The sequence below is a fragment of the Canis lupus genome, chromosome 18, assembly GCF_048164855.1.
Source record: "Canis lupus baileyi chromosome 18, mCanLup2.hap1, whole genome shotgun sequence".
Taxonomy (NCBI): Eukaryota; Metazoa; Chordata; class Mammalia; order Carnivora; family Canidae; genus Canis; species Canis lupus.
Genome location: NC_132855.1, coordinates 47,643,411 through 47,657,951, shown reverse-complemented (window position 1 = coordinate 47,657,951; position 14,541 = coordinate 47,643,411). Strand labels below are relative to the sequence as shown.

The window sequence follows — 14,541 nt, the reverse complement described above, 5'->3', positions numbered from 1 at the left end:
TTCATTTTCTAGACACTCTTAATGTATGCTGGATACTAATGGCCTTTTGTTTATTTGTAGGACAGGTATTTTGTCCCAATTCAGTGGCCTATCTTTTCCCTCTCTGTGGGGGTCATTTGATGAAAAAAGATTCCTCATTTCAGTATCAAAATAACCATTTTTTCCTTTTATATTTTGCATGGTTATTTAAGAAATCCTCTTCTGCCTCAAGGGCAGAAAGATACTCCCCCATATGTTGTCACATAAAAGTTTTAGAGTTTTACCTTTCCTGTTGATTTTTTTTTCCTATAGCTTTGAGATGGGGTTTCACTGTTGTTGGAGGTTTTTTTTTACACAGAAGACAGTTGTCCTAGCATTGCTATGGAGTGTCAGTCTTCTCCCAGTCTTCAGTGTCCATTCTGTCCCAAATCAAGCTTCCGCAGATTTGTTTCTAGGTTTTCTAATTTGTTCCCAGGTTCTATTTGTTGATACTTGCACTAGTATAGATAGCACAGTCTTCAGAAGTCATAGCATCTGATGGGGCAAGTCTCTTTATTTATGAATGTCTTGGTTGATTTTGTCCCTTAGCTTTTCCATTACAAATTTAGAATCAAGTGGCAGAGAATGGAAAACTGTTGGCATTTTATGGGGGCTGCACTGAATCTGTACATCAATTTAAGGGTAATTAACATCCATACCGTATTCCATCTTCCGACTAAGAACATTATATACCTTCCATTGTAGTGGGTTCCTCCTTAATTCCTTTTGATAGTTTGTTTTCCTCCAAAAAGGACTTGCCTTAGATTTAGTCCTGTTGCTTTTAATTTTGATGTTACTGTAAATGGGAACTTTTAAACTTTTTTATGATCTTTGTATAGAGATGCAAATCACTTTTATAATGATTTTGAAACCAGTAGACTCACTAAATACTGTTTAAGTTTCTACATACGTAACATCTGTGATTTTTCCTTTTCAGTCTATACTTTTTATATATTTTCTTTTATCAGATTATCAGTAAATCCAAACTTGATAGGAGTGTAATCCCATATGAATGTTCTATGTTATGAATGCTCTTTCCACATCTATAGAGATTAACATTTTCCATAAATTTAATAATACTATAATAATTAGTAATTTTTCTGAAATTAACACAGAATTCCTATAATAAGCTCACTTTTCATATTGACTGCTAACCTTTTTATACATTGCTGAGTTCAGTGTGCTCAATATTTTAGGGACTGGGGATCTGTGTTACTCAATGAGCTTGCCTAAAAATTCTTCTCTGAAACAGTCTTGTCTGATTTTGCTATTGAGGTTATGCTAGCCTAATAAAATGAGGAAATGTCCCCCCTGTTTTTCTATACCCTAGGATAGTTTAAAATCAGAATTCTGTTTCTCTTGATTGTTTAGTAGGATTTACCTGTAGTGTCATGTGGATCTGGTATTTCCATTGTGAGAAAATTATTAATAACCGATTAAATTTTCTTGGTGGTCTGTGCTTATTAGATTTTCTATCTTCCTGATTCTGTTTTGGTAAGTTGACTTTTTCTAGGAGTTTATTCATTTTATGTAACTTTTCAAATTTTTTGCCATAGAATTTTCATAATGTTCAGTTCTCTTATCTCTTTAACATCTCTACTTAGGCTCCATTTTTTCATTTCCAATATTGTTTTGTCTTTTAGTGTTGCCATAGTCTATCTTTTCATATTTTATTAGTCCTAATGAGTTTTTTCAGAGAACTGTTATTTAGCTTTGCTTGTCATTTGTTATTTATTTGATTCCTAGGTCCATTAATTTTGTTCTTATGATTCTTTTCTACTTTCTTTAAATATTAACTTTTTATAATTTTGAAAGGGGTTGACACAACTTGACTTTATTGAATTTAATACAATTCATTTTTGGAACATTTAAGTATCACTTCATTATCTCTTGAAACATTTTAAAGTTTATATTTGACTTATTAATGAATTAGCAATACATTATTTTTCTAAATGCCATTGATGATCTTGAACATTAAAAAACAACTTATAGAAAGCATAGTATATCCAAATGCATTTTACCAGAAATCCCTAAATCAAAGAAATGTAACCCATTTAGGCACGCGGAATAAAAGATGCTACAGAAATCATCTTTGAGATGTCAAAAGACGAAAGAAAAGATTTCTACAGGACTATAGCATGGGGTCTGAACCGGCCTTTGTTTGCAGTTTATAGAAGAGTGCTTCGCATGTATGATGACAGAAACCATGTGGGAAAGTATGAAAACCTGTAATGCTGCATGTTTTCATGTAATTAGGGGAAATATTTAAGGAGCAATCATTTTTAAAATATAGTTATGATCAGAACTTTAATTGGAGACAGTTATAAATTACTGTTTGTTGTGTTAATGTTTTTTTCTCCAGGTCCATGTTATAAATATGGAAATCTCATTATAACAAGGCCTTTTAGAAATTAGTATCTCAATCACCTTATATATGTCAGATTTTAGACTTAGCTGTCTTCATACATCAAAGTCTGCTTTATAATAAAGTAACATTATAAAAAAATTATAGTGGTTCAAGATTTAGTGTATGGAAAAAAACCCTCTAAATTCATTAGTAATATTGTTCCTATTCATTTTTTGGTTAAAGCATGTATTTATACTATAGCATTTCCTAGGTTAGTGACTTTTTTTTTTTTAAATAAAACCAGAGTGAAAAATAACTAAATTTCTGAATATAATGCGTGGATTTCTGTTATAGGTAACATTGATGGGAAGGCATCATCTTTTTCAATGCAATGATTCTGTAGTGTTCCTGACATAGTTTTAATTTCTCTTTGGGAATTTTAGGTAGTCATAGTGTAGTTTATAAGATCATGCTTTCTAAAAAGAACATTGCATTGACTGTATTGAGTACTTGTCAACTAAAGAAAAAGAGCCTTTATATTGGAGCAAGAATATGGCAGATGTCCATGCATGGGTAGGGGAAATGAAGAGAATTTTTAAATTTTTTGGTGCCTTGTGAGAATTTACCATAAATTTGCATTTTAGCTCTGGTTTACATAAGTGTCATTCATAAGTCTTTAAGAATAGCTATGATAAAAAAAAAAAAAAAAAAAAGAATAGCTATGATATTAGAGGGTCTGAAACCAGTTTTGAAATAAAGGAAGACTAAGAATAGAAGCAAATATGCTTTAAATGTTGAATTTTCCTAGAGAAAAATGTACATTGCTCACTTTTATTATAGCTAAATGTTTGTTTTTTAAAAAGAGAAAATAAAAGCATCAGTTTTAATTTTCAGTAATTTACTTTGGAATTGGTTATTTTAAAAATATTATCAATAATGCTAAGTGACTTAGTATTTGGCTTCCTAAGTGAAATTCTGATTTTTATTAAAGTTTTTTAGTATTCTTTGTTTTAATTGATCTTTTTAAAAATGTCTTTAAATTTCTAGATACACACCTGAAGAAATTGAAAAGCTCAAGGAGTAAGTTTAAAATTTTTTTCTTTCCATGAATTCTGATAGTTGGGTTTTAACTTTTTTAGTATCTTCGTTTTTTAAACTTTTACTTTGAAAATGTCAAGAGATTTTATTAAGCATGATTGACCATAAAAAGAACTATTCAGATCCATACCTGCACAGAGTAGCCATGCCCATAAATTTAGTCTTCTACTATTGTGAGTTGCCAAATATGTCCTCAAACCACTAATAAGAGTTACAGAACAGAACAGATTAGATGGCCATTCCTGGTAGCCTGAAGACTAAATCTCAGGAACTTACATACCAAGATCAAAACCAGGGTTCTACATCTTAGTTTTAGAACTGCGACTTGGCAAATGTTTCACTTAATGTCTGGGTGGACTCTACCTTAAAAAGACTATTTCACAGGAAAAAATTTTGCTTTGTTGAGTGGGGCCATAAAGTATGAGTTAATGGATTGTATGGGTCGTGGAAAAAAATTGAAAGTTGATCCTCTTTATGATGGTAGCAGCTTGGGAAACTTTTTCAGTTGTCTGAGAAGAGCTTGTTAGGAGTACTCAAAAGGGTACAATCTGGGGATTGCCTGGGAAATTATGTCAGTAACCTGAGGGGAAATTTGGTCTTTTTTGAACACATATCCAAGTTACTTATTTCTTCTCTGACCCAGGAAAAAGGCAATTGCTGCCTGTTTTTTTTTCACCCACAGACAACTGTGGACCCCCCAAAAGGCCACACTTTCAAACTTTGGCTCTCAAAGTATTGCTGCCCACAACTTCCAAACCAGTCAAATGGGAAGAAGAAGAATGAAGAATAAATGATGAAATTAAAAGGGAGAAAACAGTTGAACCCAATGCTGATTGGCAGACTCTTGTTTTAGGCTCCGGATAAAGCATGGCAATGACTGGGCAACAATAGGGGCGGCGCTAGGAAGAAGCGCGTCTTCCGTCAAAGATCGGTGCCGACTGATGAAGGATACTTGCAACACAGGTACTGTGAGTGCTGCTGGGGGCTGCTCCTGTCTCACTGGAGCCTCCCGCCCCTGCACTTAACTGCTTTCTCTTCTGTTCTGGAAAGACATTTATCATTCACTCAAGTTCACATTTTATTTTCTAGTCTTCCTTTTTCTTCACACTTTATAGACCCAAGTAATCATTCATTTTTCTGCATTTGTGTAAAGTAACATTGTTCACAGGGACACAGCTCCTCAGTTTCAGAGGTTTCAGGTGTAGCCCATTTCCATTTTGTAGCAATTCAAAATTGCGCCAGTGGGGAGAGCACTTACTACTAAGGCTTATATCCAGGAAGTAGTTTTAATTTAAGCCCATCTAACTGTTGAGCTTCTGTTAACAACAGCTTATCAACTCATGTTTATAAAAAACTTGAGTTCAGGCAGATCCCAACGTAAGTTATCTTCCAATGCTGTGGCTGTTTTGCTTAGTTCAAACAAGTAAGTATATTTTCCGTACAACAAAGTCATTAGTGTTTTAGTCTCTAGTCCAGACCACAAATACCTATTTAATGTTTAATATATATAAACATACTAATGATACTATTAAGCCTAACCTTTGTGACCAGCAACAGTATTGAGGCTCTGACACTAACTTTCACATAACCTTTCTGAGCCTCAATTTCCTCTCAAATAAAGAGGTTAGAAGAGGTGATCTCATAGTTTCCTTTTAGCCCTAAAATTCTCTAAAGGAGCCACAATCTGTGCTCAGTCTTTGAATAAGAAAAATAGTTCTCAAGGTAAGCTTACGCTTCCAGGGTATGTATTTTCTTTTTTCTCTTCCCTCCCTGCTAACGTGGAACCGGGAGTATTTCCCTCTTAACCATTTCACCAGCACTATGACCTGCAAGACATTGAAAACATAAATTCCACCAATTCTGTCATTCCATGATTCATGACAGCTTAATCAATGAAGCAGGAATAGGAGCTCTAGATTTAGGATGGGACCCCAGAGTTTTATATTAGGCACTGTGAATACAGAACCCCTTTTATTGCCCTGCTAAAATAGGAGAGCAGGACTTTGTCTTGAAAATTGGTATCCACAACTGTGCCTAGCACATAATGGACATTCAGTAAATATGCCTAGCACATAATGGACATTCAGTAAATATTTGTTCAATAAATGAATCCCTGATGTAAGCACACAGCTCTTCTGAAATTTTCTAGATTATTTTAGCTGCTAGTCACAAAATGGAAACAAGTAGAAGGAGTTAAAAAAAAGTTTGGTCTTTCCTGTTTCTCTGCTCGAGTTCCTTAAGGAAAAAACAAGAGGATCATTTGGTGTCATGACTGGTTTATGGCTTCAGGAAAACCTGGAATAAAATCATGTGTGAACACCAGTCTCAGACTTCTGTTTGATCACAGTATCTTGGAGTTGGGATAATGGGGAAAGGAGATGGTATAAACCTGGTTTTCATATTTACTAAAGTGGGTAGAAGCCCATGGGAGTCATTCCACTTGCCTCTCATCATTCATTCCTGTAATGAAGGATCTCTATTGAGCTTACCCCACTTCTGCAGAGCAGGGAATCTTGGGCAAGACAGGAAAAATTGTGATTATGAGTTTCTGTGTCCTGTCAAGCCATCCCTGAAGCTCTTCCCACTTAGGATTAGTACAACCTGACAGCACATAATTCTTCCTAGGTATGTACTGGGTAGTTTTTCTCTCCAGAGTCAGTGTTTTCTTTTAGGATTCTGTATTTTCTTTTGTACGAAGAACCTTACTGGGCTACTCAAATGCAACTGTCTTAGTAGATATGTGCAATTTACCACCCCACAGTCATTCAGAAATACTTTTGGTGCTTCTGTGTACTTCCCATAAGTCCTTGGAAATACAGGGCTGTATCTGATTTGTAAAAAAAACAAAAACAAAAACCAAAGAAGGTAGCAGTAGTAGTCTAGATGACTTCCTTCTTTCAGGGAAGTGGACGGAAGACGAGGAAAAGAGACTTGCAGAAGTGGTTCATGAATTGACAAGCACTGAACCTGGTGACATAGTGACACAGGGCGTGTCATGGGCAGCTGTGGCAGAACGAGTGGGTACCCGTTCAGAAAAACAGTGTCGTTCTAAATGGCTCAACTATCTGAACTGGAAACAGAGTGGAGGTACTGAATGGACCAAGGAAGATGAAATCAATCTCATCCTCAGGTTTGTGTCCTAAATATTTTAATGAACAAAAACTGCTTCATGGCTACAGGTTATTTCCCCTTTTGGTTTCCCTAGATGCCTAATGTCTGAGAAGCATCCTTTCCATAGGGAAAGGATCCACAGAGGATCTTTTAGATCCTATGCATTTCATATTGAGTTGTTCTTTTTTTGTTTTGTGTTTGTTCCTTTTTAGTGGATTTAGTACTCGTGCAAAGTACCAGATTGAAGGTGTGGAGACTGAAGTCCTCTGTATATCCACAGAACAGGTATGGCACAGTGGTACTACAGCCTGCCACTGTCCCACCAATGTGCCTCCATGCTAACCTAGGGGGCCAAGTTGCAGGGAAGAGGGCTCTTCAGTCTCCATGCCCTTCAATCTTGGGCTGTCATGCTAAGATTGCCAAGGAGGGGGCCCAGTGTACAGTGACCCACACACCTTCACATTGGACCCAATCAGAAACTTCCATTTTGTACATATCCTGAAATAGCTTTAAGATCATAATCCTAAGCCTATTTTTTTAAGTTAGTCGGTTTAACCATTAAGACTCAGAGACTCAAATGGGCAAAAAAAGCAGCAAGAAAATGTATGAGGCACTGAAGTAGTAAAAGCTACTCCCTCCTGAAAATCAAAATCATGACAGTTGAAGCTGGAAAACAAATAGATCATTAATACCCCAGATTTAGTTGTACTATTACATTGCTGTTTTTTGTTTTGGTTGCTCCTGGAATATTTTTGTCTTTTTAATTTTATTTTGGGTTTTGTTTTTATTTTTTGTTTTTATTTTTATTTTTTAAAAGATTTTATTTATTCATGAGAGACCGAGAGAGAGAGAGCGAGAGAAAGACAGAGAGACACAGGCAGAGGGAGAAGCAGGCACCATGCAGAGAGCCTGACATGGGACTCAGTCCTGGGTCTCCAGGATCAAGCCCTGGGCTGAAGGCGACGCTAAACCGCTGAGCCACCTGGGCTGCTCAGGTTTTGTTTTTAGTATACTTTTTCAACTAGTCATCTGCAAAGGAGCTCACTTCTAAACATTTTTGTTGATTATAGAAATGGAAAAGCTCAGATTTAGGCAATAACTTGCTGTAACACACTATAAAACATTGCAGAACACTATACACACACTTAACCCTGTTCTTACCCCGTTCTAACCTTTAGCTACTCCCTTTCCTTGACAGAGCTTCATCTGCTTCTGGCCATTTACGGTTTGGCCCGTTGCTTGTACCATTAACAAAAGGCTCTTGCTAGTGCTATGTCCTCGCTATTAGCTCTGGGAGCAGTTCTGCACTCCTAGAATCCTCTCCCATGCAACTAGCAGCAGCGTGCCCATGACATAGGCTACCATCCCCTCTGTTGCCAGGGCTGTCACATGTCATCAGAGGAGGGTTCTTCCAGAGAAATAAATTAACATCTAACAGACGTTTGTTTTGTAACCTGTAGGATAGCAGAGCTTGATGTAGCTGATGAAAATGACATAAACTGGGATCTGTTAGCAGAGGGATGGAGCAGTGTCCGCTCACCACAGTGGCTTCGCAGTAAATGGTGGACCATCAAAAGACAAATTGCAAATCATAAGGATGTTTCATTCCCTGGTAATGTATTATTTGCTTCTTAAAGTCCTACCCTTGTCTTACCATATTTACTCCTCAGGAATTGCTTAAAGGTTCAAAGCCCTTTGCCTCAGCTATAGAGATAGGAATCTTAGTAGATCTTCACTCTCTTTCTTTGGGTAACTGTTTTGTCTACCCTTGAGAAGAGCTGGGGGTGATGGGTAATATTCAAAGCACCTAAGACGAAAGTATACACATTTGCACACATTCTTCTCCTCCTATAAACTGTGAAGAAGAAAACGATTTTACATATTGTGTACAAAGCTCTATTTCTGAAACTTTAGGTTTAAATCAACTGTTATGTGTTGAATAATGTCACATATCTTTACTGGGTTTGTTATTTAGAGAGATTCTTTGGTAGTTTTATAGTACAAAAACTATAAATTTGTAATTTATTATGTAAATCTAGAGATCTTAAGTTGGGTTTGCTTAAAAGTGAGGCACAGCATGCTTAACCCTTCATTGCCTGCTTTGTACTAGGCATAAAACTAAGTTGTACAATCCCTTTAATTAAGGCAGTCAAATTCATTCCCCTTAGTAGAATGCTCCAACTTCTTTTTTCCAAAGGAAAATTAAACGCTGAAGAACTCTGGCTTAATGAAAATAAGATTTAAAAAAAAATACAGTTGTAAATTGAATATTAAAACCAGAAGAGTGAATGAATACCAATGTCACATGAACCCACCCAGGTTGCAGTTATCACCTGAGAGGATTGGTAGTTAATCATGACTAGTGGAGGGGGGCAAGTCTAGATTTGACTTTCCTGTACAAGAAGTCAAGGTGGTTGCATAATTACTGTTTGGAAAAGATGAGCTGCTACTCTGGAGTTGTGAGTTAAACTCACAGCCAACTGATGATGCCTTTGCAGTAGCTAAAATAGTCCATTCTCTTTGAATACTTTGTGTAAGTGGAGGGGGAAGTACACTGTTCACTTAAAAAGAGAAATAAGCTATTTTGCATTAACAATATTCTTCCCAAATTTTATCCTGAAGGCCTAGGACATAGTGAAGGTCTTATTTTCATGTTCCTCACAATGGCTACTTTTTAAATGCATCTTAGATGGCAAGAAAACATTATGTTATTTAAAAAATTTTTTGTTATGTGATAATGTTTCTAAAAATATCCAGATAGGTTATAGCTTTCAAATATTTCTATTGTTATTTTGCTGAGATCTCACATGCAGTGTACAATTATTTATTCCAAATACTTTCCCTCCTTACCCCCACCTGCCTTGCTGCTTAGATGGTGGTCTGTCGGAGAATCAATGTTCTTTTTGTCTACCCATCTCCCTTCAGTCTTAATAAAAGGTCTTAAACAGTTACATGAGAATCAAAAAAACAACCCAACGCTTTTGGAGAATAAATCAGGATCTGGAGTTCCAAACAGTAATTCCAATTCCAGTGTACAGCATGTTCAGATCAGAGTCGCCCGCTTGGAAGACAATACAGCCATCTCTCCAAGCCCCATGACAGCCTTGCAGATTCCAGTCCAGATCACCCATGTCTGTAAGTGTTCATTTAAGACTCCTGGCTGTTGGACCTGTATGATTTGGTAACGACTCTAATACCTTTCATTCTTCTAGAATGTTGACAGAAATTTGTGGAAGTTAACAAAGGCAGTCTAAGGCATTTTATATTTGTTAGCTCAATTAATATTTGCACAAAAGAGTCATCATAAACCATTTTAAATCTTACTTTTAGATGTTACAAAGAATTAATGATTAATAGACTGCTACCTAAAATACAATCAGTTGAACAAAGAAATAAGAGTTCATAAGGTGGCACATCATTTTGTAGTAATTCACCAGACACTCAAATTGGGGGTGAATTTGAGGTTGTGTGTAGAAGAAATGGGTTTGAATGAGATTTTCTTCAGGAAGTAAAGAACCAGTTTCCTGTGGAAAGTATCCTGTTTATCCTTTTTTTCCTTAGCCTCTGATATTTTTGTGTTTAATGAGATTATGAGAACCCAAAAGGGAGGGGAAGTTTATTTCCTAAGATCTAAGCCAAGTTGATATTTCTACTTTTTTTTTCTATAACAGAAAAGGAATGAAAATAAAATTCTCAGAACCATACGATTCTTCACTTTATCATTTCTTTTGTCTACTTAAACACTATGCCTATGGAAAGATGATTGCCAAGAGCATATCAATTGCTGTGTGTTATTCTCAGGGGATTATTGGCATTTTGAGTGAGACAATTCATTGTGGGCTGTCCTACACATTGCAGGATGGTCACTGTCCCCTGCCTCACCCACAAAATGCCAGTAGTACTTCCTCATTATGGCAAATAAAAACACCCTCCGGATTTTCAAGTGACCACTATGACACCATTTTGAGAATCACTGCTCTCTGGTGGTGGTGGTGACACACTATCCACATATCCAGTGACTGTCAAAGTTTCCTTGGAGACCTTTAAAAGTAATCATGCCTGTCTTTAAAGTTCTACTTTAAGTTTGGTTTTTTGCTTTAGCTTTCTACCAATCAAATAAAACATGAAGAATTTCTTTAGCCCTTGCTTATTTAACTTTATAGCCTGAAGAACTGCAAAAGAACGTGAAATTACTGATCCGCCATAAATGTGAGAGCTACTGTTGGTTATAGATTGTGCACAGAGATTGTTAGAACTTTCCCTGGCTGTTGGGTTACTATACTTTGTGGGAATGCAGACATTTTAGAATTGGTACCTTAGGATAGCCTTTTTTTAAGATGTAGAATGATTTTATTTCTTCCAGCAAGAAATGTTAGTAAGAAAAAAAAAAAAAAGAAATGTTAGTAAGAGTTTTACATTGTATCAGTTATTCTTTACATTCAGGCTAAAATTTCATGTTTGTTTCTTCCTTTATGTTGTTAGGAGTCAGGGACTAGCAAGCTTTAGAGCCAGAATAATAAACAAACATGTTAGACTTTGCAGCCCATAGGTCTTTGTGGAGTTTTCTAGTTTTTAATCAATCTTTTAAAAGTGTAAAAACCATTCTTAGTCCTGAGCCACATTTGTCCCTGCCCATAGTTTGCTTAACCATGACAAAGGTTATTTATCTGGAATCACTTTAAATTATTCTAAGTATGACCTTAGGAGTCATCAAATAGAGAAATACTAACATGAATCAAGTATATGTCTTTCGAAAGGTGTCTCATTTCTTTTCCAACTTAGAATTATCATAAACACTGCACATTAAAAGTTAATTCCAAATCACTTTTCACATGGATTCATATACAGGTGCAAATGAAAGCACCAGGAGATCGCATTTTGTCTAGTCTTAGTTCCTTATAATGTTGGTCAGGTGTAACCAACACTAAAGCCTCAACTGACACACCTATAAAGAGATGATACTTTGTGATCTTTAAAGCACCATTCAGTCTCCCAAATGTGTTCTTACATTTCATGTTTGTGGTTCCTCCCAACAACTACATGAAGTAAACAGGACAGATAAAGTCTCTGAACTTTAGTAGGTTCAAAGCAAGCTGTTTTCTCAGGCTTATATTGCTCAAGAGTAATACTGGTAGAACTGAAGCCTCATGTTCAGGGACTACTACCATTTCAGTCATCTGTACTGCTGACCAGAATGCCCAGGATTTATTTTATTTTATTTTTTTTACCAAGTTCCTGTTGACTTGTAAGTTAGCCTTAGTGTATTCTTCTTACTTCCTAATATTAGAAATATTTTGTGATCTATACCAGGGGTTAGCACATATTGTATCTATAGCAGCTAGTCAACTCTGCCCTTACAGTGCAAAAGCAACTGTGGAAAATAAATGGGTATGGTTGTGTTCTTATAATACCTTATTTACAAAAACTGGTTGTGGGTTGGATTTGGATGTAAGCCATAGTTTGCCAACCCCTGATCTATGCCATCCCAGGTAAATCCATTAGAGTTCTTCTAAGAAATTTAAATGACTTCAGGTTTCCAGGCAAATTATTCAGTTTGAGACTGTATTTTATTATTATCATTGTTCCTACCACAGCTTCATCAGAGTCCCCTGCTGCTACCGTTGACTCGGAAACAATAACACTAAACAGTGGAACACTACAGGCATTTGAGATTCTTCCAGTGAGTAACACTTCACAAAATAGAAATTGGTCATTTTATGCATAAGAAAAAGGATTGGTTTTAGCGCTGTTATCATATGAACAAAGGAAATAAAAACATTGGCATTAAGTGCAAGTATATCCATGTTTTTGAGGCCATGTGGTTAAAAGATAACATAAATAAGACTTTCACTTTTATACTTCACTCTTTGTATAGGCTTAAAGCAATAATGTGCTCTTTTTATATATGAAAGTGACAGGGTTTAATGAGTAAGGTGCATGCTATGGACTTGTATTTAGTCATAAACAAATAACATATATAATCAAAAAATTTATTGTACTGGCCCTGGGGATATAGAATATAAAAGTCCCAGTCCTATGAGGTGTAACCACTTTACAAAAAATCTTGCAGTTCCTAAAAAGGTTAAACAGTATAGTTAACATCTGAGCCACCAATTCTAATCCGAGGTATACCTAAGAGAAATGAAAGTAAGTTTGCATAAACTTGTATATGAACGTTTCTATTCCTAATAATCAAAAAGTAGAAACCCACTTGTCTGTCCACTGACAAATGGGTTAAGAAAATGTGTTGTAGCCATACAATTATTCAACAGTAAAAAGGAACAAAGTACTAATACATATTCGAAGAGTGAACTCTGAAAATCTTACGCTAAGTGAAACTAGCCACAAAATACCATCTACTGTTTGATTCCCATTTATTTGAAATGTCTCAAGTAGGCAAATCTATATAGAAAAAAAAAAAAACAGATTTAATGGTTGCCTATGCTAAGAGGTTTTGGGGAGAAAGGGACCAAGATTGCTAATCTGAATGGAGTTTGTTTTGGGTGTCATAGAAAAACTTTTAAGTCCCATTGCTTGTCCTGTTTTCTTAAATAGGTAGTACCCAGAATTAGTTCATTTTTTCAGGAAGAAAATCTAAAGTAGGTTTTATTTCAATTATGTCAAGGTTTATTTGCTGTGAAGACCATAGGGATGTTATCCTTTGCACAGCCAGATCTCATGAGGATGTCCAACATGGCAAAAGGTTCTCTTTTAGAACAACTTTGGAACTTCCACTAGCAACTTTTACTTAATCTAAGCTTCCACTTCCTAATCCTGTGGTCTCCAAAATAGGGATGTGTAATAACCATTTGCCACAGGTAGAAACCTTTATTTGGCCACTTCCCCTCCTCCCCCTGGCCAGATAATATGTATACATATATTTAGAGTCTGTGTTCAGGTTTTTACTTATTTGGGTCACAGAGACTTCTGTCCTAATTTATTAGTAAAGGAAGATAGTAGTGCCTCAGTTTCAAAAAATCGTGAGCATTACTGCATTTAATAGAATGCATCTATATGTCAAGTATTTACTGTCTGACTACATGTAATTTACTAAAAGCTGTGTTTGTAAACAATCAGCTTTTACTTTTATGGGGAGGAAAAAAATTGAGTCCTCCTATGTGCCAGGCACCATTTTTTGTGATTTGTAATGCTCACAACCCCTTCCCTGAGAGTTAGTGATTAGGCCTCTTTTAGCAATAAGGAAACATGGATTCATTGAGCCTGGTACCAGGAGAGCTGCTGTAACTTCAGTACATAAGACCACAGGCTCTAGGACTTTAACATCACCCTTTGTTTTAAGTGCAAATACTTTCCCTTGGGGGGACGGGGCAAGGAGTAGCATAAACTGAACTCAAATTATCAAATAGAAGCTTATGGCTGTGAAAGACTTATTGGTGTATAGTTTTATTGTAGTTCTGTAAAAACACTTTGAGATAAACTTATCAGTTAACCAGCTTTTCAAATAGCAATAAGTATTCTGAATGAAAAAGAATTCCTTGGGATCCCTGGGTGGTGCAGCGGTTTGGCGCCTGCCTTTGGCCCAGGGCGCGATCCTGGAGACCCGGGATCGAATCCCACGTCGGGCTCCCGGTGCATAGAGCCTGCTTCTCCCTCTGCCTATGTCTCTGCCTCTCTCTCTTTCTCTCTCTGTGACTATCATAAATAAATAAAAATTTAAAAAAATTAAAAAAATTAAAAAAAAAGAATTCCTATCTGTACATTTCTCCTTAGTATAAAAAAATTTCCTAAAACTATACTATGAAAAAAAATGGTTCAAGTAAGTAAACTCTCCTGTGGTACCTTTCCGAAAATGTGAAACTTTTAAAAAGCAGGGAGACTGCCAGTTCTGCCTGTGCTAGATAGACAGTAAAGGAAGACTGGGTGTGTAGGTTACTGTACTGGACCCAGTGGCTCATGCAACCATGTCTTGATGCCTTGGAATAAAAAGCTAAGACCAGACCATAGAC

The 14,541-nt window shown here is 36.2% G+C and overlaps 1 protein-coding gene across 12 annotated transcripts in view; it reads left to right on the top strand.

Annotated features, from left to right (window-relative positions):
* The window catches only part of DMTF1 (cyclin D binding myb like transcription factor 1), a 44,155-nt gene that overhangs the window by 26,101 nt on the left and 3,513 nt on the right, over positions 1–14,541 (top strand). For all 12 annotated transcript variants that reach the window (XM_072784371.1, XM_072784361.1, XM_072784372.1 and 9 more), the window contains 7 exons: positions 2,077–2,234; positions 3,413–3,445; positions 4,317–4,426; positions 6,365–6,593; positions 8,035–8,186; positions 9,500–9,709; positions 12,169–12,254. In XM_072784371.1, the coding sequence (XP_072640472.1) occupies positions 2,077–2,234; positions 3,413–3,445; positions 4,317–4,426; positions 6,365–6,593; positions 8,035–8,186; positions 9,500–9,709; positions 12,169–12,254 (978 nt within the window). The remainder of the gene's footprint in view (positions 1–2,076; positions 2,235–3,412; positions 3,446–4,316; positions 4,427–6,364; positions 6,594–8,034; positions 8,187–9,499; positions 9,710–12,168; positions 12,255–14,541) is intronic.